We start from the raw sequence: 25,970 nt of genomic DNA, 5'->3' as shown, positions 1-25,970 counted from the left end.
CACCCGTCAGCAGCTGCAACAATAGCTCACGCGATCAAGCACAGTAAGAACTACAACGAGATTAAGAAAGAAAAAAAGCTTAGCGCCAATCTCTACAGAGGGGTCGAAACCAGCTCTATTCAGTAGAATCTACCTAAATGAGAATAAGGCGACTAGCAATCTCAATATACTCGTAAAATGTAGAAGCTTACTGTAGCGAATCCGTTTTGCAGGCTAGAGACTCGATTCTGAGCGTTTTCGCCGTGCAAAAAGAGCCAATTTCCAGCACAAGGAGAGCGCAAAGTGATCAGAGTGTTGTCTCCGTGAGGTGAAAGAGAAAATGGGGATATGCTACTGTGAGGACGTTCCTCTTCAGCAGGAGGTGGGAGGGACTTCCCCCTCATAACAGGGCCCTGATAGGGCAGCTTTTTTGTATGTGCTCAGTGATTGACGGGTCAGAGAGGCTCTTCCCATTCGGTAATGGTTGTCATTCCACTTGAAAGGGAAGCAAATTGTTACCGAGCAATAGCCAATCGGGTGCGTTTTAAGACCAGCAGTGCCCGCCCACTGATCTCTCAGCAGAGTGCAACACTGTATACAGACGGTGCCTGTAAATTTTTTGGACTGCATGTGAACAGCAACGAAAACAAAGGAGAGATGAAAAGTTAAGGTGGGTATGACACCGTTGCAAAGTTAAGAGGCATCTAGGGAACTTTTTATTATTATTATTTTTTTAATGGGAATAAAATTGTATTAATTAGTACAATTAATACATTAGTTAGTGCTAATGAACACAGTGGCTTACCGATTGACAAATGGTGAAAAACAAACAAGAATAAAAAAAACTCGCTCTTATCACCCTAAACCGTGTAAACTCGGTAATCACGGTATAAAAAAAATGGCTGCGGTTTCAAAATCGTGGCAGTTTATACCACGATTTACGATAAAACTGGTATACCGTGACATCCTTATTGATCAGAGGTGCTCTTCTCCAGGGTCGGGTGTAAGGTTTTTGATGGTTCGGTACTTTCAGCACCGATATGTAAAAATATTTCTAATGTCTCTCTTTACTATAAAGAAATCTGGCAGCCCTGCTTTGGGCCCAATGCAGCTGCCTAGTTTGCCTATGCATTAATCCAGCCCTGCTGGTAAGCCCCCTTTATGAATAGGGGCCTATATATTTTTTTTAGATCCACCTTTGTTTAGATCAATTGAATAACCCCCCTTGTGTTTATACAGGAACAAAGAAAATGCGGCTGTTGACTGTTTACAATACCTGTGGTGGGCGAGTGCAGCTCTATTACAGAGGTCAATGGGGAGCAGTTTGCTGGAATGACTTTGGAATAAACGAAGCTCATGTGGCCTGCAGACAAGCTGGGTGTGGAAAAGCAGAAACATATTCTAGATTTTATGAATATATTGATGACGCTCCCATTTGGCTGGACAGAGTTCACTGCACTGGGAACGAGACAGATCTCTGGGACTGTCCTTCAGACACTTGGGGTCACCATGAGTGTGATCTCAGAATGCAAGCGGCTGTTGCATGCAAAGGTATGTGCTTTCACAGTGCAATATAGTTATTAATAGCTTTAGGCCCAAAAATCTGGGCGCCTAAAGAAAAAAATATTGATTGGAAATAAAAGGAGGCAATTGCTGTTTAGTCAACTTCTAATCGACTGATATGTGTATTTACTTATAGAGAGAGTAACAAAAACATGAGTGAGTCTTTCTTTTTAAATACAGTGATGTTTATGTCGCCACTCTGTTGGTTCTGCAGGACTGTGTCTCATTGATTCTGCATGTATGCAAAGTAAACAAGAGCATTGCTTAGAAAAAATTGCTAAAAGGTTACAATTAACTATACATCACAGATGCGGAGGCTGGCAACACCTATCTCTCTGTAGTAGATATATCGAAGTGTGTCCTGGTTTAGATGAAGCTACCATTTGGTACCCTGGTTTCAAGTCTTGTTTTGTGTTGAGAGTTGTGTACGACATCCCTTTGTTATGACCTTTGTCACACCTACATATAATAGTGGAAGTGCTACAGCGAGAGGGAACGTGCATGTGAGATCAGATTGTTTTACGGTGACATATTCTGCCTTAATCCCCCTCGCCCTTCTCACCATATCACCCGCTGCATATGTCTGAATGTTCATGAGTAGAGGCAGTCCAAATCTGCAGGAAAATATGCAAACATTTTAAATAGATATCTGCAGAGTGTTCTGCGGAGCATCTTATGTGTTTAGTATTTGTATTAGTAATGGCTTATAAAAATGTAAATCAAGTGAACATAGTCATATCCAACAATGTATAGGTTAATGGTTATGTACTTCCAATTTAATATATGAAGCATTTTTGTCAGTAAAATCTTTAGAAACTGTCAAACAAAAACATCACCTGAGACTTCTTATTGGGCCACATTTTCAAAGCCTCTGGTCTTTAATAGCCTTTTCACACTAGCACACCTGAGCTGAGCCAAGCCCTCATGAGCAGTGAAACTCTGGCCTCGCAAGATATCTGGTACTGGCTCAGTTTTGAGCAAGGCTGGGGGAGGGGTTAACTCGTACTGTTCGAAATGATAAAGTCTACCAAAAGAGAAGAAAAAAATTTGAGACTAAAACGCAGCGCGAAACAGTGTTGTGAAAAAACAAAACAAAAAAACAGGATTACAAAAAAACCCCAAAAGATCATAACAATAAAAGCAGGTCAGACCGCAAAAAAAGTAAATAATATGATTTAGTGGACACAGTCCTTGGTCACAGACCTGCAATGACTGGTGTTACACAGATTTCTGTATCCCCATAGAATTCTGTATCCCCACATGATTCCATACTTGTGCACATGCAGTTTTTCAAAGCTGGAAGTTGATGCACGATATTCCTGTGCCCGAGTTCCGCTGTGTTCTCAAGCACTGCCATTGAGTTCTGCTGCAGTTTGCAACAAATACACCCACCCCTCGTTATATCGCCCCTCGCTATTCGGATATATTGCGGTCCTGGAGTCCCCTTTTTTACAGTGTAACTGTGCATGCCGTAGCAGCAATATACATCTGCAATTTCACTTAGAGTTACTGTTCGTTTTATTTTCTACTGCACATCACAAGCTAAAATATACAGAACAATTAAAAACAAAGCATTAATATTGTACTGTTATTATATACACATGCATTGCACAATAACACAAAGCAAATTAAATATCTAGCTGAAGTGTTTTTTTAAGCAATGCACTAGCAAAAGTCACAGGACAGTGACAGGACAGCTCTCTCTTCCGGGGCTTCAGCCACACAATCTCCCGCAGCGAAACTGCTGCAGGGGCAGTTGGTCTCCTGAACCTGAACGCCCCCCCCCCCCCCCCCCCCCTCCTCTTCATGGCTGGGAGCTCCGGCCACAGTATTTCCTGCTGAAATGTGGGGCTGGCAGCGACCCCAGGCGAAGCAGAGCCGGCCGCGAACCCCAGGTGAAGCAGGACCGTTGGCAACCCTAGGAGACATAACAGAAACAGCACTCCCAGGTGAAGCAGTACAGCAGGCAGCCTCAGGCAACGTGGAGCAGCTGGCAACCCCAGGCGATGCGGACGTGTCATCCCTGAGCAGAGCAGGTGTGGCATCCTTGGGCGATGCAAGGCAGGCATCCTTGGGCGATGCAAGGTAGGCATCCCTGGGCAGTGACGCAGCAGCGTCCCCGGGTGAGGCAGAGCTGGTGACCCTAGGCGATGACGGCAACGGACCCTCTGGAGGCGATGGCAACAGCATGCCCTCTAAAGGTGACAGCGGGAGGGGTGCCCCTGGCCATGAAGGCGGCAGCGGGAGCTATGCTTCTCCCCTGGTGAAGGAATCAAGACTAGCTGGGGTTGACCCTCTTTGTGGCCGCTGCGGCCAGGTGGTTTTCCCCTGTGCTCTGCTCAGCAACATATGCAGGGGTTGCTGAGGACTGCCAGCATCCTGTCCTGTTCCTTCTAGTGGTGCAGGGAGAGGTAGCTCCTGCTTCTCTCCCTCTGGTGGTGATGGAGACAGACAGCTCCTGCTGCTCTCCTCCTGGCAGTGGTGGAGGCAGAGGCAGCTACTGCTGCTCCTCCCCTTCTGCCTGTGAAGGTGGCAGGGGCTCCTCCCCTTCTGGCTGCGAAGGCGGCAAGGGCTCCTCCTCCCTTTTTGGCTGCAGTGGGGGGACCAGCAGGCAAGCTCCCTCTGCTGATGGAGATGGGCATAGGAGGTTTTTCTCTGCTGATGGTGGTGGAGGCGGAACCAGCAGGGACTCTCCCTTTGCTGGTGGAGGTGGGAGTGGCAAGCAGTCCTCCCACGGAGGTGGAGGTGGAACCAGCATGCATTCTCCCTCTGCTGGTTGAGGTGGGAGCGGCAAGCAGTCCTCCCATGGCGTTGGAGGTGGAACCAGCAGATATTCTCCTTCGGCTGGTGGAGGTGGGAACAACAGGTATTCCTCCTATACTGGTGGAGATGTGGGCTTGGATGTTTGGCTTCCCCCCTTTTGGCCTGTGGACGGACACACCAACTCCCCCCTCTTGGACTGTGGACATTCGGCCTCCTTCCTCTCGGGCTGTGGACGCTCGGCCTCCTCCCTCTTGGGCTCAGCAGGAAGGAAAACAAAGGCAGTACTGCAGAGCAAAAGACGCTGCGGTGCCGTTTATTTAAATAACGAAAATAAAATAATTTTAACAAAAAAAACACTGCTCACTGAGCCAAATAAAACAGTCACACAAAAACAAAATAACAAACGCAAAATACTGTGATCAGGCTGGGCAAATCGCCTTCATTCTTAGTACTTATTTTTTTATTCTTTATTCTTACACGCCTGTCTCGCTTGCTCCTCCGAACACCCACCCCAAGCAGGGAGAGCTGCAGGCTTAAATACCGTGGCTGAGGGGTTTAACTAGCTGGTAATTATTCTTTTACCCCTCGGTCACAATCTGCACAAGTTTATTAATGTGGATGGGGCTTTCCATCCACCCTGCAACACAATGCAAAAACACTTGTTACACTGTCACATAAATACAATAAATAAATCACAATACAAAGTAAATACAAAATATGCACAGGGGTGGGGAGTACCCCATTCTTAAATACAAAATAAAAATAAAACAATAACGTGGTGGACGGCACCCCGCTAGTCCTCCACATACAAAAACAAACACATTTTATGGCAGGGCTTTGCCCTGCCCCCCTTTCATGTATATTCTGGCCCTGTTACATATCCCCCCCCCCCTCCAAGTCCCGGAAGAGGGAAAGCAAGGAGTCCATGAAAGCAGGAGGTCCTTCACCTCCCATTTCTTTGTGGCTGGCAGCTCCTTCTTCTGGGATTTCAGCCACACAATCTCTGCAGGGGGAGTTGGTCTCCTGACCAGGGCTCTTGGCCTTGTTATAGATACATATACTGGAAATGTGCAAAGTATCTGAAAAATCACATTCAATATGGTCATTTTTTAAAAATACCATAGCATTGCATGTACAGGTTGTAAAGAAATATCTTTAAATATGTTACATTTAGATTTTGTTTTAATAGGCCTACTTTAAATCAATTTTTCTGAAGTGTTTACTGACATTTTTCAAATAATATCTGTAACATTTTAAAGTTATTAGTAGTTAATCTAATTAATAATGTTAAATGAAATTATTCCGTTTGTATTTGCAATCAGCAACATGTCAAAAAGAAAATACATTTTTTTTTTAATTTTTTTAATTTTTTCACAACACTGTTTCACGCTGCAGTTTTGTCCCATATTTCTTAATTCCTGTGAAATCTTTTGGTAGACTTTATTGTTTCGGACAGTACGACCCCGGGGTCCATTCTCAAATCAAATCCACACCACTCTATGCGCCTGTGTGCTCTAAATTTTACGTCACATTCCACAGTGCAGCTTCTACTTTGAACAGTAGTAGGAACATACCCGAGCCGTGCTGGGTGGGCTCGGCTTGGCTCAACTCAGTGTGCTAGTGTGAAAAGGCTATAAATCTACTTTTTGAAGAAGTCAAAACATCTGTTAATTTAGCAAAACCAGAACTGAACAACTAAGGTATATTTTTAGGTCACTTTAGCAGTCTGTTTATGATTATTATGATGACGATGTAGCTGCAGAATATGCCGGATTTGTGGAAGACTATGAATTCTGCAGGAGCCTGCAAATTCTTCCATTTCTGAGGAATTTCATTATCTGCAGATTTGGACTGCCTCTACTCGCAATTTGCCCAGAGGCACACTAGTTTGATTGGTGGTGGCCATGTTGGGAGCTTTAATGCATGTGTCCTGTCTGAGCGGAAAGGAATAGTTTACAGCAAATCCTCAATTATCTAGGTGTGGAAGGATGGTGGGTAATTCACTGACACAGGAGACAGACAGACAGGTGTACTTGGAAACACCACACAGGTGCCCAGTTTTATTTGCAGGGTGCTTTTTACTTTTTAGCCCGCAGAGGGCGCTGTTGACCGTGGTCTGCCTACCAACGATGGTAAAAACAACCACGGAAATACCACAGGCGTACAGGTCAAGTGCGGACGCACTTACAGATGCTCAAAACAATAATCCAAAAACCAAAGGCAAAAGGAAAAAGGAAAAGAAAACACAGTAATCAAAACTATAAATAAAAAGTGCTGCACTCTGCAACGCTACCCCAGCCATCGCTACCCGCACGGCCTGGGTCTCTGTCCTACTCTGACCATTCCTCAGCCTTTTATAAAAACACACAGGGGGTCTGCCCTCAGTTTCCCCGCTACTACTAAGTTTCTGTCCTTTTTGTGTTTTCAGTTTCGGACCCGTTTTGTCTCTGTCCCGGCCATTCTCGGCTCTCGACCCGAGCTTCTGTACTCCTGGTACCTGCTAAAAGGGCATACCTGAGGAAACAGAGTGTTATTTTATAGGGCTAGCAATCCCCCCCCCCCCCCCCTTCTGGGGGCGGAGAGTCGGTGAGTCTCTCTCTCCCCGGTGAGGTTGGGAAAGGGTGGAGAGACACAGTCTCGGTGTCACTGGCCCATGTACATAGCGACTATAACCGGACTGCTGCCATCTTCCTGCAGCACTCTGAACATGCCTGCACAGATCTCTGCCTTGTTACACTAGGATTTGCACTTTGATGTGACCTGCACTGAGGATGCACTTTTGAAATGCAGAATGCAAGCCAAAGTACCGTCTTCAAAGCTGCCCAAACAAACTTGTTAATGAGGCCACACTTTAAATATTTAACTGACACACGAGGGCAAACGAAAAAAAAAAACGCAAAGCAAGATGCCAAAACCACGTCACAAAACAAAGTCTGGCTGCATTTGTTTGGGCACCTTAATCATACATGAACAACATGTACTAGTGTTAGTGCTTTTTATTATCATCATTCTGTCCTTAAAGCATTCATAATTGAAAGCATTTGTGTTACAGGTGCTGTTAATTTCTCATTGGCTGATGGAGGAAGCCCATGTGCTGGACGACTGGAATATGCCACTAGTGTAGGAAAGGGTTCCTTTTATGATGATATTATTGATGTCAGTGTGGCTCAAGTTCTGTGTCGGCAACTGGACTGTGGATCAGCTGTATCAGTGAAAACGAGAACCTACTTTGGAGAAACAGTTGGTTCTCCCTGGTCTTTCCCTGTGCATTGCAATGGGAATGAGTCTTTCTTCTGGCACTGCAATTCAGATTTTACTATTTATATAGCTTCTGTGAACGATCCCCAGAAAATTAAATTTGCTGGAATTGTGTGTTCTGGTAAGCATCATAGTTTTTTTCATTATTATTATTTATACACTGAAGAGGCAGAACTAGGTTTTCAGAATTAGGCTAGGCTAGTAATTCCAAAGTGAGACATTGGCATCGAAATGAATTCCTAAGTATGGTTCCTGGTTTTGATGCTTATTTTGTGTCACTTTGGTTGTTGTATCTACTACACAATGCTACACAAGCTCATTAAACATTTTCATATCTGTTTCAGTAACCAGTGTGAAAACAGATAACTTCCAAACTAACTTCCAAATGATTATTATTGAAAAGATATAATGATTAGAATGTTATTGTTGCAGTTTCTCTTGGTGACTGTTTGAAAAATATGATCATTGTCTAGATCTCCATTGTTAATGAATTTTGAAAAACATGTAGGTTGTAGGGGGTTCACAGTCAACATCCCAAAACCAGGTAATCTCTCACCTAAGTGAAATCTGATGTAAATTACCTGATCTAGAAGAAGGTACTTGCATCGGGTTCCAGTCAATTTGACTGGAACCCGATGTAAGGACAAGTCCAACTCTGTCAAATTGGACTTGTAAATCAACTGAGAAATCAGAGGTAAGTCCGGTCAGACTTTAGATGAACAATAATCACATCAGCATCAGAACTTCACTAGCCTTTACTTTACAAAGCCAGCAAATAAATTCAGAGTGAAACAACTGTGTATGTGTTGCACTGCATAATTTAAAACTGCTGCTGCTAATAATAATAATAATAATAATAATAATAATAATAATAATAATAATAATGCATCCTCTGTCTGAGTTTTTAAATTATATTTTTTATAACAACTAGATTTCTGCATGCTTCCGTAATATTTACAATATTGGATTGCATTTTCATTCCTAGTGTTACCACAGAGGAATGGTAAAAGGCTATACTTGTCAGCATTATGACATTTGTCCTTTGCTGTATTTTGTCCATAAACCAATTTAAATTTCATAGCTGCCACAAGAGTTATTCAGCCCCATGTTGTTAAGGTATAAACTGGAGCTGTGATAGCATCAGTAAAGTCTTTACAATTTCACAAACATAAATATAAACTACGAAATTAAACATTATATATTACATGGGAACTTAACATGTGAAATCTAGTAAATAACCAAGCAAACAATTTGTCAACACATACCTGTGGTTCAATATGTGGCATTAGGCATAAAAAAGCAGCTTCTGTGCTTTTTGTGCAAAAAGAAAAATGCAAATGCAAAAATTACAAATTGTAAATACAGTATAATTGTAAATCTCGAAAAACTACTCACTTCTAAATCTTTTGTAGTCATCTTTGTATTACTTTAGTATAAATACATGTTAATTTGGATTCATATGTTGTTTTTTTCTGACTTTATGTGAACGAAAAGACACACATTTGCCCATTTTCCCATTGGAAATAGTGATATTTTGAAATATCACTGTCCTGGTCACAAAAGCAAAGTTTGTGGGGAATAATAGCCATTTTCTATACTTTTGAGGCATAAGCAATTAAGAAATAACACTTACTACCCAGGAACAAAAATTGTGTTACATAGTGTAATTAGTCAACATTGGTCAACAATGTATGTACATGCTGTAAATAGACCTGTACTTGTATTAAAAGATCACAGAGCTCCAAGACTGGTGGATGGGGAGGATTCCTGCTCTGGCCGGGTAGAGGTGCAGTTTGGAGAAACATGGATGACCCTCTGTGATACACACTGGGATATGCATGACGCCAGTGTGGTCTGTAAACAGCTGCAGTGTGGAGTTGCAGTAGCTACCCCTGGAGGGGGTCACTTTGGTGAAGGAAAGGGTCCAATCTGGGAAAAACAGTTTGACTGTTGGGGCAATGAGTCCATTCTGTTTGACTGCCCTGTGTCAAGGAAGAATCACAGCTGCACTCACGGGAGTCATGCTGCTGTCATCTGCTCTGGTAGGGGAACTAAAAGAAAGAACATGAATACTTATTGATTTATTAGTGTGTCTTAATATACTGCTGAAAATGCCAGCACCTCCTGGTGACCTGCTAAGAGTATGGAACTAGAGCAAATATTTGCTTATACAAGATTATCACAGTATTTTTACAGTTTTACTATGTTTGCGTTCTATATTAATATGTTTTACCATACCTTGCTGTTCTTTACAATGCTTTCCTATGCTTTACCATGCTTCCACTATGCTTTATTCACTGCTATGTTGTTACTATGGTAATCTTTATAAGGGCTGACTGGGTTCCTACTGAAAATACAGCAGGTTTGCAGAAATAATATTGATTTATTGTAGGCAACAACATTTTCATTTTCTTGAGTCAAATCTGTATGTGATTCTAGACAGCTCAGATAACAGCATATATGAGATATCATTTGTGCTTGATGTTTTCTTTGAATTGTTTCAGTAAACAACTGTTAATAATAATAATAATAATAATAATAATAATAATAATAATAATAATAATAATAATAATAATAGCTTGAAAGCCTTCTTTCAATTGCACTAGTTGGGATGAGTGCAGTATAGTGGTGCAACAATTAATCGATGCATAGATTACTGATCATCTGTATTTAAATTTCCAGAGCTTCAGTTACATGAATCGATGCATCAAATTAGAACCCAATTTGAAGTCTCCGGTTTGCATTAAAACTCTTCTTTTAGTACTATTACGGTAGATAAACAATGTCTTTAGGCCTGTACATTCGCATTGGATCTACCCCATGAAAATGAGTATTTTTTATGCACTAAAAAGTGACAAGAGCACAGCGTACGTTTTATGTTATAAGTAATCATTTAAAAAAAAATGCCAGTCTACCAATTACCACCTTTTGTTTTAAAGCATGTTGTGTTTGGATTATAGGGCAATATTATATAAAAAGAAGCTGAATTTAGTATGGTAGTTAAACTAGTCAGGAGTTGTGAGAGTAATTCAAATCTTTTGCTTTGGACATAAAATGTTTACAGCAATTAACAGCCATAGTTCAGATAGAAATGACTTATGTTAAAATATGGATTTTTTAAAAATTATTTTACAGTCTTAAAGGGACATCTGATGCAGACATGCATATTCTTTTCCGTTGTTAATTTTTTATTTTTTTTTTTATAATGATACATGTGTTTTCGCACGATTGCAGGAAAGGATGGGCCCCAGTTAGTGGGTGGAGGCAGCAGGTGTTCAGGCCGAGTAGAGATATTACATGGAGGCCTCTTGGGCACTGTATGTGATGAATATCTGGATCTGCAAGATGCTGATGTGATCTGCAGACACCTTCACTGTGGTGCAGCCACTTCCACACCTAAAGGAGATCACTTTGGAGAAGGGACTGGCCGAGCCTGGAAAGACAGCTTTCACTGCAGAGGGAACGAATCACTCCTGGGGGACTGCATGGTGTCCTGGGACCAACGGGTGTGTGACCATGGGAGTGACGCCAGCATCATCTGCGCAGGTAGGACAAGCTGGCTTCAATGGGGTATAGGACAACTTAAAGCATTATATTCTTGATTAAGAATGTGTGGTATGGCTGAGGCCCTGCAGATGTGTATAGCATGATTTGTATTGTGCTTGTTTTTCTTTCACGTGTTTTTGTAAATACTTTTATGAAAACTTAAAAAGGAGCCAGATGCTCTGCAGGGACTTGCTTGCCAGCTATGTGTGTGTTGACAGAGAATGGCAGCCAGGGCTTGGACAGCTGCAGATCCCTGACCGGCCCGTGGCCGTGTCTCGGCAGAGCGTCTCACGATAAAAGGGAGCAGCTGACACACCTTGAGACTGATGAGCCTGGACTGACAGTACCATGGAAATGGCTGGTGCTTCCACAGAACTAAGTTCTTGACTACTGATCACTGCGTGTGAAACCGGGGTCCGTAGTAATTAGTGATGAACGATTATCACTTTTATAAGTCGATTCAATTATTGATTTGATATTTGAAAATAATCCAGATTACGATTATTGATTATTCTAATAACATCATTCTTAGAGGAAAAAAGTCATAAAAAGGTTCCTGATTAACCCTTAGCGGTCCATTTATTCAGCGCTCGTCAGGCACGTCAGATCCAATTTATTTTTACACGCACTGTTTAAAATATTTTCTTTCAGAGTAAGATAGGTTCAAAAGGCAGTGAGTCGCAAAAAAACACTTGGTACACTATCTCCAGCCAAGCCCCACTCCTTGTTCGCTGTATTTTTCACATACCTCTTTATAGATGTGCATACTCATAAATCCTCTCCTGATCACTCGTTTTATCAACAAACTCCTCAATAATGCGATCCAAGTCATTATTTTATTACTATAACATCTCAAAAAGCTCTGCAAATCTCAGTGATATTCTTTGAGCCTTAGATGCAGAAGCAGCTACCTCCTTTGTTATCTCTGTGTTATCTTTGTAATGCAGTGAGAAACTGCCTCTTTTTTTTTTCACAGTTTCATTCTGCTCCTATCGGTCTCACTCGGCTGTTGAAAGGTTTTCTCTGCTTTTCTGGAGAAAAAAACAACTAGAGACCTGTGCTTTTACGTATTTTTGATGATGTCGGACAGGGTCCGACATTGGACTGGAAAGGGAAAATTGTACTGTCGGACCTGGCCCGACAAATGTTTTTTTCTATTTCTAATTAAAAACTTCATTAACTTCATTAACTTTTTTCAACAGAACTTTACAAAACATAGAGCATGCATAGACTGAAGTCACTACTAAAGCAGCATAACCAATATATAAACAATACCACCACAGAAACCATTTTTAAATAAAGAAGAAAAGCACACACAATCTGACAAAGCACTCTCTTATTTGCAACTGCCTCGAATCTTCTCTTAAGCTCTTTTGAATCCCTAACTCTAGGGGTTAATAATGCTGCAGAACAGAAAATAATAATAATAATAATAAATAATAATAATAATAATAATATTAATAATAATAATAAATGGCTGGAAGTTTGTTAACTCATTAAATCTAACGTAATGTTTTTATTTGTTTGCCATTCTTTGTTGTATTACATTTTATTTAATAATATTCAATGAAATGTAATACATTTAATAGTAATTTGAAACATTTTTGTTTATTATTTAAAAAAAAAAAAGTAAGTTATTAACCTGTCTCGCTAACTAAACTAAAATGAGAAAACGAGTCAACAATAACAAATACATACAAGTGAAAGTCCCAATAAAACAATACTTTGGGGAGCTCACTTATATATTTATATCAACATCCATGATCATTCGGTTTTGCGGGTGATTGATCTGACAAGGACCGACCCTATATTTATATAATTTAATATCCGCCGCTTTTCTCTTGCAGAACAAAATGTCATTAATAAGGGGATTGATAAATGTGTAAAGAAAATGCAGATAGTTTGTATAACAAATAAAGGATCCCAGTGAATCTGCATCAATAATATGCCTACATTAGATAACCTATTCCAGACCCTTACCACTCTGTCTTTATGGTAGTGAGATTGTCTGGCTGACATTTCTGGATGTATGCCTCTGTGCAGATTCCGTGCCATTTTGAAGAACTGTGTTTTAACATATTTTCATGTTTGAACTCCGTCTTGCCTGCCATCAGATTTTTTTTTAACATTGTCAACCTTAAGCCAGGGAAAATCTTTTATCCATTGTTGGTTGAACTTATATGTTCTTTTGCTACTTATAAGTGTGAACATGCTGTAACTAACACAGCCCTTCTCGAAGTTCCCTGTTCGCTTTCATCTTCTGACATACCTTCATTGCTCATTTCTTGTAAAGACACCATCATATCTGAATTATGTTCATTTTCTTTTGATACCTCTCCAATCAAATGAAAAAACATTTTTTTTTTTTCCTCTTCTTGGTTAGACACGTTTTCAAACTGTCTGGAAACGAGAAGCCATGGCACTGATAAATCAGTGAAATTGGCGGGGTATGGGATTTGTAGTTTTTAATGTGTTATTAACAGTGGGCAGTGCACATCAATAAACTGCATTCCCAGAGTACATTATGATTGAGCGATGAGAGTTTAGCGCCAACTGTGAGGTGTTTTTTTTTTTGGTTGTTTTATACTTTCAGATGAAAAAAAATCATGTTTTTTTTTATAGTCAACCTTTAGGAATTTGTAGTCGCACACATGCACTGAAATTAAAACGTACGTTCGCACACGCATTTTTTAGTCTCATATGCAGAAACTGTAGGGATATTTTCGCATGCGACTGGAAGACACAGAAGGCTCTCCCCATCAGCTGTAAAAAAACCTGTTGTATGCTTATGTGTTAGTGCTTGTTCTGATTTATCCCCAGATCCACCAAAAATTGATAGACGTATTGGCCACCACTTATATGACATATATAATAAATTGCTTCACGCTGACGTTCGCACTGAATCCCACCACACTTCTCACTGTGCCACAGATAGTGTTGATGCGTTGCTCTAGTGCCACCTACAAACAGTAGCATGTACTACTTAAGAACAAATTCACAAATTTTTAGCTTTTTTGCTATGCATTGAAAAATCGGCAAGTAGCTAATTCCATGTTTTTTTCATTGATCTCCAAATTGTGTGGGACTAACTAAATACCAGATTCCATATCCCACGGATTAAGCTGATAAGATTTGTCTCGTTTGAAGAAATTAATGGAACCATAGTTTGACTACACACTTCCTATAACGTGAGAAATTTGCGTAGTGTAAACTTCATATTCTCATGACAAAGCTTTTTTTCTATTCATGCCTTGCTATACAGACTCCCCCAAAATAATCACGATGCGTATTTGTTTTTCCAGAGGAGGACTGGCTGTTAAGGCTACGTGGTGGAGAAAGCCGCTGTGATGGGAGAGTGGAGGTGTTCTTGAACAGCACGTGGGGAACGGTTTCAGACACTCAATGGAATTCACAGGATGCCAGTGTTGTCTGCAGACATTTAAACTGTGGCCTTGCAATAGAAGCATTCAGCCCCTCGAAATATCCTCCTGGGAATGGCCCTGTCCTTATATCACAGATTGAATGTAACGGAAATGAATCTTCACTGCAAGGCTGCCACTTTTCTCAATCTAAAGAATCCGCAAAATCCAGTGTCAGCGTAGGGGTTCTTTGTACAGGTGAAATGTTTATTTTGAATTCAATAATACAAACAAAAAACCCCAATATGAAAAGTATTGAACAACAAAGAATGACACCACTTAAAAAATAAAAAGACACTGGGCCAAATTTTGATACACACAAAAACAACATCACCTCCAAAATCCCTCAGGTGAACATGATATTGACACCTTGAATGATTGACCAACAGTGCAGTGCACCTTATCCCCATAATCGGGCACTAACAAACTGTTAATACCCTGTTGTTAATGTCTTTCCCTGTGATCAAAATTGGGCCCTATATTTTTGCTGTATTACAGTAACTAGAGAAGACCTCTGTATTATGCATTGTTCACTGGTGGAATTAGTTTACATTTTTCTTAAATCCTGATTTGTACTGCACATGTTTGACAGAGCACCTCCAGGTGAGATTGGCAGGCAGTGGCAGCCAGTGTGCAGGAAGAGTGGAAGTGTACTACAACGGCTCTTGGGGGACAGTTTGTGATGGTTCCTGGGACTTACCTGATGCTGACGTTACGTGCAGACAGCTTGGGTGTGGACCTGCAGTACAAGCCCCTGTCTCTGCTGCTTTTGGGGAAGGCTCTGGGCCAGTCTGGCTTAACAACGTCAAGTGCCTGGGAAACGAATCGGCTCTGTGGGAGTGTCCTTCAGCAAAATGGGGAGAGCAGAATTGCAGACATAAGAAAGATGCTGGGGTTGTGTGTTCAGGTAAATTAAATACACATATAAAAGTGTGGATAAATTTCAGATTGATACAAGCTAACCATTCAGAAACAGAGCAACACAAAAAGTGTCTCAGTCCTTCTAGTATGTTCACATATATGCTGTTATCACCGGTTTGAATTCCATTATCGCTATGTTTCTGTTGCAGGTACAAATCGTGTGCTAGTACACGGCCAATGAAAACTCTTTTTTAATGTTTCAGAGTTTAAGGATCTTCGTCTGGTCAGTGCTGAGTTTGACTGTGCTGGAAGACTGGAGATATTCTACAATGGAACCTGGGGAAGAGTCTGCTCCAATAAAATGAGTTCCACCACTGTAAACATGATCTGTCAGCAACTGGGATGTGGAGGCAAAGGCACACTGCAGGACGCTAACCAGTTTGGAGTAGGCTTTGGTCCTAAATGGCTTGATGAAGTGGACTGCCATGGGTTTGAGTCTGTCCTGTGGCAGTGCCCCTCATTGCCATGGGGACAGAATACATGCCTGGACAATGAAGTTGCTGGAATTGAGTGTTTAGGTGAGAAGTCACGTGTGGGTGTACAGTGGGAGTCATGGTCTTTACTGCGGCCAAGTTAGAATGGAGGGTGGAGGATGACTGCTGTGTCTACCTATATAGTACCGAACTTTATTGGACAGTACAGGGTGTTACTGCAGATATCCCAGCTTAGGTGTGCATCACCTGGATAACATCACCAGAAGTGGATGAGGCTTAGATCGGTCAGGGTGTCCTCGGCTCACCGTGCACCAGCGACCCCTGTAGTCTGGCCAGGCACCTGCGGGCTTGCCTGTAAGCTGCCTGGTGCTGCGTTGTCCTCCGACGCTGTAGCTCCGAGGTGGCTGTGTGGTGAGGCTGCAGTGTGAAAAGAAGCGGTCGGCTGATGGCACACGGAGGACAGCGTGTTAGTTTTCGCTGCTCCCGAATCAGTGCAGGGGTGGTAGCAGGGAGCCGAGTTTAAAAAAAAAAAAAAAAAAAAATTGGACAATAAATAAGTGGCGATAAAAACAATCAGTTGTATTTGCAAGTTTTGCAACATATTTTTATTGTAAGTTTACAGCCTTGGTACGGCAGTACGGTAGAAAGATCAGCGCCCCAGGTGAGAGGACAGTTTGTTTCCAATCAACTGTTAAAACACTCATTCCGGAAGTTAATTGCCATTGATTGGTAGTCAATTGTAAATGTGAGGGAAAGGAAGCATTTCTGATTTTGAAATCAATACACTAACCCTTTGCTAATGGAAAAGGAAAAGACGTAAATCACAGGTCTCTAGTCGTTTTTTCTCTGGAAAAAAACAAGAAAACCATTCAATGGCCGAGTGAGACCCGAAAAATATAAAATAATTAAAAAGGGACGTGTGAGCCATAGCCCTAGCAGCTGCGCCATACAGAAATAAGCAGACATAAACAAAGAAGGTAGCTGCTTCCACATCCAGCGCTCAAAGAATATCACGGACATTTGCAGAGTTTTTTGAGATGTAATAAAATAATGACTTTGATGGCATTATTGAGGAGTTTGGTGATAAAACGAGTGATCAGGAGAGGATTTATCAGTATGCACGTCTATAAAGAGGTATGTGAAAAATACAGCGAACAAGGGGTGGGGCTTGGCTGGAGATGCAGTACTGCGCATTGCAGTGCCCTTTAAACCAGTTTTACTTGGGGGGGGGGGGGGATATTTTAAACTGTGTGTAAAATAAACAGTGCGTGTGAAAATAAATTGGACCTGACATGCCTGACAGGCGCTGAATAAATAGACTGCAAAGGGTTAATAAATAGATGTGTTTTGGCTTATTTAATAGTGGTCTACAAATACTTCTAAAGGCAGGTTAAGTTTATTCTGTTGCACTTTGATGCATTTACTAGTTTTACTACTACCCTTACATGGAATCACACTTCACTGACTGCCAACCTGCAGCTGATGCTCCCTCTTTTCCCCCTGGATTGGTTCTCTATCACTACAACAGCGATTTGATAGTTATCACAGCCTTGAAATCAGGAGCTGATTTATTGCTTTTTTTATTGAAAAGAAATTGCTCTGAATGTAATTCGATTTTTAATTACTAATCTTACTTGGAAAAATAACCATACTCGTTACAAATACTTGTTTGTACTCGTTTCACAGCATAGCTCAAGTAATCTATTGGGAACCCAGTGTGTTTGTTTTTGTGTTTTGCAGGACACACTAGGAAGCCTGCTGTTACAACTATTTCCAAAGAAAGAGTCTGTGCAGGTGATCATTGTGTCTCTTTATATTCAACTTGTTCTAATAATTAATATTAATATGATGTATAGGTTTTGCTTAATATTACTAGTTTATGAAGTGAGAGAAAACTTTGATTAAAATAGTTAATTCATATTTTACCTTATATTTAACTATTTTTGAAAACCAAATACTAATTACTAACTTTACATTTTTACAATACATTACATGATGTGTATTGGCAGCCTCATGGTACCCAAGCGAGAGCTTGAACCACTCTACAAGAGGACTAGAATTGGTAGTTAATAGAGCTCATATTCCACATCCTCAGCTCCCCTTCTGGGGTTTGCATTATCTTTTGCTTGGCAATTTCAGACTGGGAACCCTCTTTAACCCTCCATAGATCCAAACTGACCCGTCGTTTGTCTTGTAATTGCAGAAGGGCAGGTGAGGCTGGTAGGAGCAGACAGCCCGTGCTCTGGCAGAGTTGAGCTGTGTTACAGTGGGTCCTGGGGTACAGTGTGTGATGATTCCTGGGATCTCAATGATGCCCACGTGGTCTGCACACAGCTGCTTTGTGGCTCTGCAGTAACTGCTACCCAGGAAGCTCGTTTTGGAGAAGGCAATGGGATGATCTGGCTGGACGATGTGAACTGCAGGGGCACAGAAATATTTCTGTTGGGCTGTCGCTCCTCTACGCCGGGGCGTCATAACTGTGAACACAATGAAGATGCTGGTGTAATCTGCTCTGGTACAGAGACACTTTTCACACTTTGACAGATCCCCAAAAATGTGGCAAAAGCATTTCTTTTGAGACACACAACTAATTACTTTACAATTAGCATGGTTATTTTATACAGTATATATTTTTAAATACCGTATGCAGGGTTGAGGGTTAGTGTAACCTATTTGTACAAAGGAGTTTTTCTGCCTAACTTAAAAGCCATAAAACTAACTGCTGCAGAAATGTTCAATAAAGTGTTCCCAGTAGAGCTGTTTTAACTCCTTTAAAAACGGTGTTGTGCGCACTAGTCCCAAAAGTACAGAGTTTCTAAACCAGGTCTTGCAAACTGCAGCACAATTTATCTAAGCCAGCAGTGCACTATTCTCAAGGGCCCTGTCCTTTCAGGAGCTGTGCAGTCTTTCGAAGCGCAGTTGGCTGGGTGGCGCCAGGCTTTCGTTGTCACCTGCCTGATTCTGGGGATTCCTCTGTGTGCAGTCTCAGCGGCTCTCCTCATCACAACATACAGATACAGGAAACGCAAAGGTAGGGCTGAGTATTGAAGACAGCCTTGAATCAGTCAACATGTACATCTCAAGGGTGGGCTCTCTGGAGGTGCAGCAATACAGTGGAAGTGTTAATTTAATAAAGCTTTAAATGCCTGTCATTGGATTATAGGCTGAGGCTGAGACTGGCAGGAGTGTAATGAATCTACTTCTAGCAGCTAATGGGTTAACACAATCACATTTGCTACCTAAAGGCCTGGTCACACAGGCGACTTTTGTCAGTGGCAACAAGGAGGCGGCCGATGTTGCTGGCTTGTCGCCTTGTGTGACCACCCAGGGCAACACCCCTGCGACACATCTGCGACACGTCTCCCACTTAGGACGATGTTCTAATTTTCTCACAAGGACAACATTTTCAATACCAGCCAATCAAATTTGATAGTAGTGTCACATGATGATAAGGCTAGACCATAATGTCACACAGACAGCGTATATAGTGTAGTACATTCTGATTCCTACATTTTATCCAATGAATTATATATAGGCTATAGATATGCAATACAGTGTGTATGTGGATAAGCGAATGTTAATGTCCTCGATTACAATAATATAATTAAGCTATGAATACAATTCTACAATAATAAAATACACGTGTAGTGTATTTTTAAAAATATGTTTTATTTTTAATTAATTTACCGTGTATGCAGTATGCCTGTTGTTCCTACATTAACCCCCAATCATAACATCTTTCATTTTAACAGTAAACAAAGTGAAAAAAAATCAAAAATCTCAGGTCTGCCTTCTTTTATGAAAGTCTAGAATTAAAAGTACAGCATTGAAAACATTGTTTAGAATAATGAATACTGATATATTTATTATGTTTGGCATATTAAACATCTAGACCTAACTAAATAATTATACTAATGTACACCTTATATTTAGTTAAGGAGTAACTACAGGTTTGTTATAATGAAATTGGTACATTTTTATATCGTTGTCTTCCTTCGCAGCATGTTCATGTCTTGTGACAAAAATGTGCATTATGATTGGATTGCATTACGTTGTTGCCTGTGTGTTTTGCCAGCTTGTCGAATGCAGGGTTGTCTCTCGTGTGACCACCACAAACTGCAAGGCAACACGTAGACAACAGATGTGTTCCTCTTGTTGCCGTCAACAAAAGTTGCCAGTGTGATCGGGCCTTAACATGACAAGTAAACTCCAATGCTACTGTATTTAAACAGGTCCTCACGTACCAGCTAAGATTTATAATAAAAAAATATGAATTCCCCAGGCCCTGGATCCAGTGAAGGCTATAACCCTGTTTATGAAGAAATTGACCAGAGATTACACGTGAAAAGATTAGATCACTCAGGTAGGTAAAGAGGAAGGCTCCTGTGAACTGCAATAAGATTTGTTAGCCACTTGTAGTTTTATTTTAAGGATTGATGTTCATTACCTTATTGAGAACTTTGAGTAATAAAATAGTAAATTAGTGGGTGAAGTGGTCAGGCCAGATAGTTCCTCAACAATCCAAGACTGACCAGAACAAAACATGCAATTTGACTGATATGCAGAACTAAGAATACAGTCATGTACTGTACACAGAGTTGAGTCTCAGTTCTATACAGCAGTTCCTATCAGAAAAGTCCCTAAACACTCATTAACTTATAAACCATGTAATGTTATACCGTACATAAGTTATTAATACATTGTACAGCACTCACATCAGCATGTGCTCTAGCCCATTAGAAAAAATGAAAATATGCATTTTGTTTTTGCATGTAATTAGGGAGTGGTTAAGGGATGGCTTCCGCTGAGTTTGTGTTTACTATTTTATAGCAGAACTTCCCGAATCCAAGGATTTTGGCAGTGACACAGAGGTAGTTGAGGATGTTCCGCAAGAGAAAGATGCTGAATATGATGATATTGACGAGAATGACTACGTCAATGAAACGGAGGACAGTGGTAAGGTGCTTTGTGACACTTGGCGGCTGGACCAAGGCGGTCATTTTGACGAGTTGCTTTTTTTTAATTTAATTTACTCCGCCTGTCCGGCAGATATGGTGCTGTGCGTTTATGACTTTATTAGGTGTGTATCCCTTTAAGAAAGATGTCCTTGTTACATAATGGGTCATGTGCGCATTTGTTAAAAAGGAGTTTCTGGTAATTGGGGGGTTGGGGGGTGGAGAAATGTTAAAAAAAAAAAAAAAAAAGGATTAATTGAAAGTACACAGGTTATAGACATGTTGATTTTATTGTTTTTTAGCTTGTGAAGTTTGTAGTCCATTGTAGTTCATTCATTAAAGCCTGCAGGAGAATACAAAAAAGTAAAAATAACAACCAAAACAAACTACAGCAGAGCTGCATTATTACTGTGGATGCCTTGCTCTGCTGTTCCTCCACCACCATGATCAGCATGAATATTGCTGAAAAACCATCCTTCACGCTTTGGAACAACCTGGTTTTTGTTTATTGTATTGGGTTTATTTTTTCAGTTATTTTTGGGATTACATTTATATATTTTTTTGAAATGGATATTTTGAGATGTTTAACAAATACCGCTTAATACAACATTTTTGATTTTCGGGACTATTGTTTGTTCTTTTGTAATCGTATTGCTGCTTTTGTGTTTCAAAGCATATACGTTATTCTTTATTTTCTCTTTCTTTTCATTCAGAGCATTGGTAAATATTGTTTAAATAAATGGTCATTTTGAGTTGGATACATTTCCCTTTTTTATATTTGCTATTAAGCAGTTTTATTTTCAGTGAGATGTATATTTTATCTCTCTGTGGTTGGTCCTCACTTATTTAAAAATAAAAATTGAGAATTTATTTGATTTATAGAGATGTTTGTATAAATTATACTGATAAAGTATAAGACGTGAGATTGCAAAAATAAGGGAAATATAATACCCTCATACCTAGAACTACCAGACTAGTCAAATTGACCGCTACATAGAAAACAACTGTATTTTGCTTATACAGTGCAGTATTCTCTTTTATTATTTGTATTTGTCAGTCAGGACTGTGCTGGCTATGTGTTGAACTGTGATTAGATCAGTCTACAGCCCTTACATGAATGGCTTCTTGTAATCTAAGGTGTCTGTTAAAATTCAATCAGCCTTTTGTGGCGTCTACTGTCTGTCTTGTTAGCAGGTATCTCTTGTGATCTATTTTTAGATTCATTCAGGTTCATATCTATGTCAGAAGTTACCCAAAGGAATTCAGTCTTCCAAAGGTACACTGGAGAAAGTGAAAATAAGTCATCAAAGACGTAAGACTGCTGAGCAATGCTTAGTTACTACAGATTCTATCTGTTATTGACACTGACAGTGATTAAACTGGCACTGGTGAAGAGTAGGTTTGCAGGGGAGAAAATTCCAGCAGCAGTGAAAGTGAGGACAGTGCCAGGACCAAGTGTGCAAAGAAATTGCCCCAGCACTCCATTGGGAACACCAACAAAAGCTTAATATGTCTAACAAACCTGACAAATTTGAGATTAAGTTTTGGCTGGCAGCGGACGTTCAGTCCAAATATGTGGTCAATGGCTATCCCTACTTGGGCAAGTATGGGACTTGCCCAGCTAACCAAAGGCTGGGTGACAGTGTGGTACTTCGGCTAATGGGACCCTATTTAAGGAAAGGGAGAAATGTTACCACCGACAATTACTTGTACCTAACTGCAATTGGCAAAAGAGTTGCAGAAGAAAAAAAAAAGCCTGGTTGGAACTGTAAATAAACAGAGAACCTTTGAGATCAATCATCTGCTAGGAACTGGATGATCGATGATGGCTAGAATGACTTCCCCTCATTTGTAAATTTGCTTATATTCCTGTGTTCTGAGGTTCATGAAAATAAATGTTCTTCTTTCCTTTCTGAGTTTTTGTTTACTGTTTTATAGCTGAACCTCCCGAAGCCAGGTGTAAGGATGTTGGCATTGACGCAGATGAAGTTGAGGATGTTCCGCAAGAGAAAGATGCTGAATATGATGATATTGACGAGAATGATTACGTCAATGAAATGGAGGACAGTGGTAAGGTGCTCTGTGACATTTGGCAGCTGGACACACAGGATATAATCTACACTATTTAACCCAAAACATTGTAGTAGAACATTAATACTATGTGTTCTCCAGTTGGAGCTTTGCTTTTTGATGGTACTTCAGTGGGTTCATATTCTCTGTGTAGACAAGGCTTGCATGTTTGGCAAAACCCGAGACAATAGGCTTACCTACATAAAGCAGTGCTGCTGTGTTTGTGTAAATGCTGTTAAAGGAATGTTTGTGTTGCTTACTGGTTTGTAGCTGAGCTTGCTGATGGTGGCTATGACGAAGTAGGCAATGACACACACACAGGTCAGGATGGCCAGTTAGACCCTGATGCTGAGTATGACGATCTTGAAGAGAATGACTACATAAATCTAGTAGAGAACAGCGGTAAGTCTTATCTACTTAACAATGACAAACACAGTGTTTGCTTTTCTGAAATGTGGATGAATGTTGTTATCAGATATTGTCCCCTAGTTTAGTTGGTTTCAGTTCTGATTTTGGTGCTCAATGTTTTACAGGTGGGGGTGAGTATAATGATGTTGAGGGAAGCAAATGTCAGAACTACACTGCAAACACAGGAAAATTAATAGAGCCCTGTGACGACAGTCTATTTCACTGTAATAACTGCAGCAGTGACATAAATACATATACAATATGGAGTTTATTGTACCGGTATTTAATTAATCAAATTAAACATTCATAAAACGCTCGTTAAAGTCTGACTCATTGAATGTCTTCCAGCTAACTCTTTATATGATGATACTGGAATCTTTCTTGAGCAGGAGATTCTAGTCAGAGGTGAGTTTTTGCATTGCATGTATGAAAAGAGTATGTATACAGTATAAAGAAGGCTAACCGGGCAGGAGAAGGAGAATATGCTTCCAAACATCTTCTAAATCAATCAGTGTGGAAGTGAATTGCAACTGAAGGACATAAGTGTATCTTGCTGCTGCAACCTAGTTACTTACTAACTTTCAACTTCCAGAGCTTTTTGCATTTGGAATGAAATGTTAATTTTGTTCTGTATTTTAATTCCAAGCCTTTCAATATTCTAACTAAAGTCTCTTTGTTGTCGTCATCTTGTAGGGAATTGAAGGAAGCAGCAGACAGAAGTACTCCATGGCCTTTCTAATATAGTTTGCTTGAGCTGTAATGCTAGTGAGAGCTAGTCAGCCCTTCATACACTGCGCTCGGACTCGCAGCTTTTACAATATTTATCATTTTTACTGTGGAGACAGTTGAAGAATGTGCACATTGTGAGTCAGTCTTCTCATTGTGTTCTGAATGTTTAGGATGGAATGTATTATCTTTTGAAGGCTGTATACAGGTTTTCTACACCAAAATCAAATTAACTTTACCAGGCATAATTGGATTTGCATCACACGCCTTTGTATTGCCTTCATAACTAAAGTTGTGAAATATTGTTTACTTCACCAGACTGAAATGTAATTGTAGATGAGTTCTTTCTTTTATTAACGTGCCTTCGCTGGCAGGCAAGCAGTATTGGGATTTATTGTAATCTAAGTGAGGCTGGTGTGAGTCGATCATTGGGGGGTGAGCTATTGCATTTCGAACCCTGGAAAGGTCATTATTGATAACTCCATTTGTTTATAATTCAGAGGACCCACACCAATTCACCAGTTCAATCCAGTCCTGCATTGCTGTGCTTTAGCTGTGCTGTTGATGAAGTGTTGTTATTAGTCTGTATTATATTGCTTTGAAACTTTTTTTGAAAAAAGTATTCCTTAATTCCCAGTATTGTAGTTGATCCTGAATCACTTGGATCCTTTAAGACCAGTTTGACAAAGTCTTAAAGGATCCAGGTTTTTAGGGTTTGTTGTATTATAACTAGGGATGCACCGAATTCGGCCGAGTACCGGATCCATCTCAAAAGATTCGGCTGAATACCGAACCGAATACCGAATCCTACAAAAACTGTCAAGAAAACTGAAGGAAACTATTGAATGAAAAACAGAATGGCAGCTGCTAAGGTTTCAGTTTGAAATATACACAATTTACCGCTAGCTCCCTCCGCCCACAACAGAACCGTTTACCTTTACAAGGAAAGAGAACTGCAACCCACTATTTTCTTTATTGACGTTTCAGCCTGTGTCACCTGACCTGAGAGTAGGTTTGCCAACAGGCTCCAGAATCTCGGGACACTAAGAAAAGTCAGGTTTTGTAACTCGCCTCTCTAAACTGCAATGTATTCAGTAACATGAGTGTGAACTGTGCAAACTGTCGTTAAATTCATTGAATTGTTTTACTTAGTTGTTACCAAAAGCACACACATGCCTGCGAGGATCGTTTCCATCAATGAGACCTATACAGCAGCTGATTGGCTTTCTGAATCTCTGACTGGGTGGGAATGTGTGAAGCAAGAAATATTAAACAAATAGAAATGTTACCTGCTGTCACAAGGTTAACTGAAAGAACAGCTATGTATAATAATGGTGTTGCACTATTTTGATAGATATTGTTTACTGTATAAAAAAATTCAAGCAATACGATTAATCATTGTTACGAGGCTCTCCGGATAGAATCGCCACCACAATTAAACAATCTAAATACATATACTAAATTGCTGAAGCAATTCACACTCACTTTACATGTCGAATACATTGCAGTTTAGAGAGGTGAGTTAAAAAACCTGACCTGCCTTAGTGTCCTGAGATTCTGGAGCCTGCTGGCAACCCTATCTGAGAGCTATGAGGAAAGAAGTACCGTGATGACTGACCTGAATCTCCCTGCAAAATAATAAAAAAACAAGTTTTAAAAATATTTTAATAAAACACAGCAGTTCCCAAATAAGTCAGCTTGTATTGGCACATTACAATAAAGTAATTTAATTTACTAAAGCATATTGTGCAACAGCGTCTTGCACATCTGTTGTAAAGTTGTAAAAAAAAAAAAAAAAAAAAAAAAAATATATATATATATATATATATATATATATATATATATATATATATATATATATATATATATATATATATAATAATATCAGTATATCTCTACAAGTTTGACAGACAAAGCAACAAAGCACT

At 40.2% G+C, this 25,970-nt stretch overlaps 1 protein-coding gene across 1 annotated transcript; it reads left to right on the top strand.

The window, feature by feature from the left end:
• Positions 1–564: 564 nt before the first annotated feature.
• Positions 565–25,357, top strand: LOC121312802 (scavenger receptor cysteine-rich type 1 protein M130-like). Its single transcript, XM_041244582.1, has 17 exons — positions 565–649; positions 1,219–1,530; positions 7,358–7,684; positions 9,294–9,605; positions 10,798–11,109; positions 14,412–14,726; positions 15,121–15,435; positions 15,653–15,967; positions 17,624–17,677; positions 18,087–18,398; positions 18,777–18,914; positions 20,166–20,246; positions 20,714–20,839; positions 22,777–22,908; positions 23,179–23,310; positions 23,665–23,721; positions 24,010–25,357. Exons 2-17 carry the CDS (start codon positions 1,230–1,232, stop codon positions 24,015–24,017), a joined length of 3,237 nt encoding a protein of 1,078 aa, XP_041100516.1. The 5' UTR covers positions 565–649; positions 1,219–1,229; the 3' UTR covers positions 24,018–25,357.
• The last annotated feature ends 613 nt before the right edge of the window (positions 25,358–25,970 follow it).

Source organism: Polyodon spathula, chromosome 3, assembly GCF_017654505.1.
Source record: "Polyodon spathula isolate WHYD16114869_AA chromosome 3, ASM1765450v1, whole genome shotgun sequence".
NCBI lineage: Eukaryota > Metazoa > Chordata > Actinopteri > Acipenseriformes > Polyodontidae > Polyodon > Polyodon spathula.
Note: the sequence above shows the minus strand (reverse complement) of the source record. Positions and strands in the feature narration are given on the sequence as shown.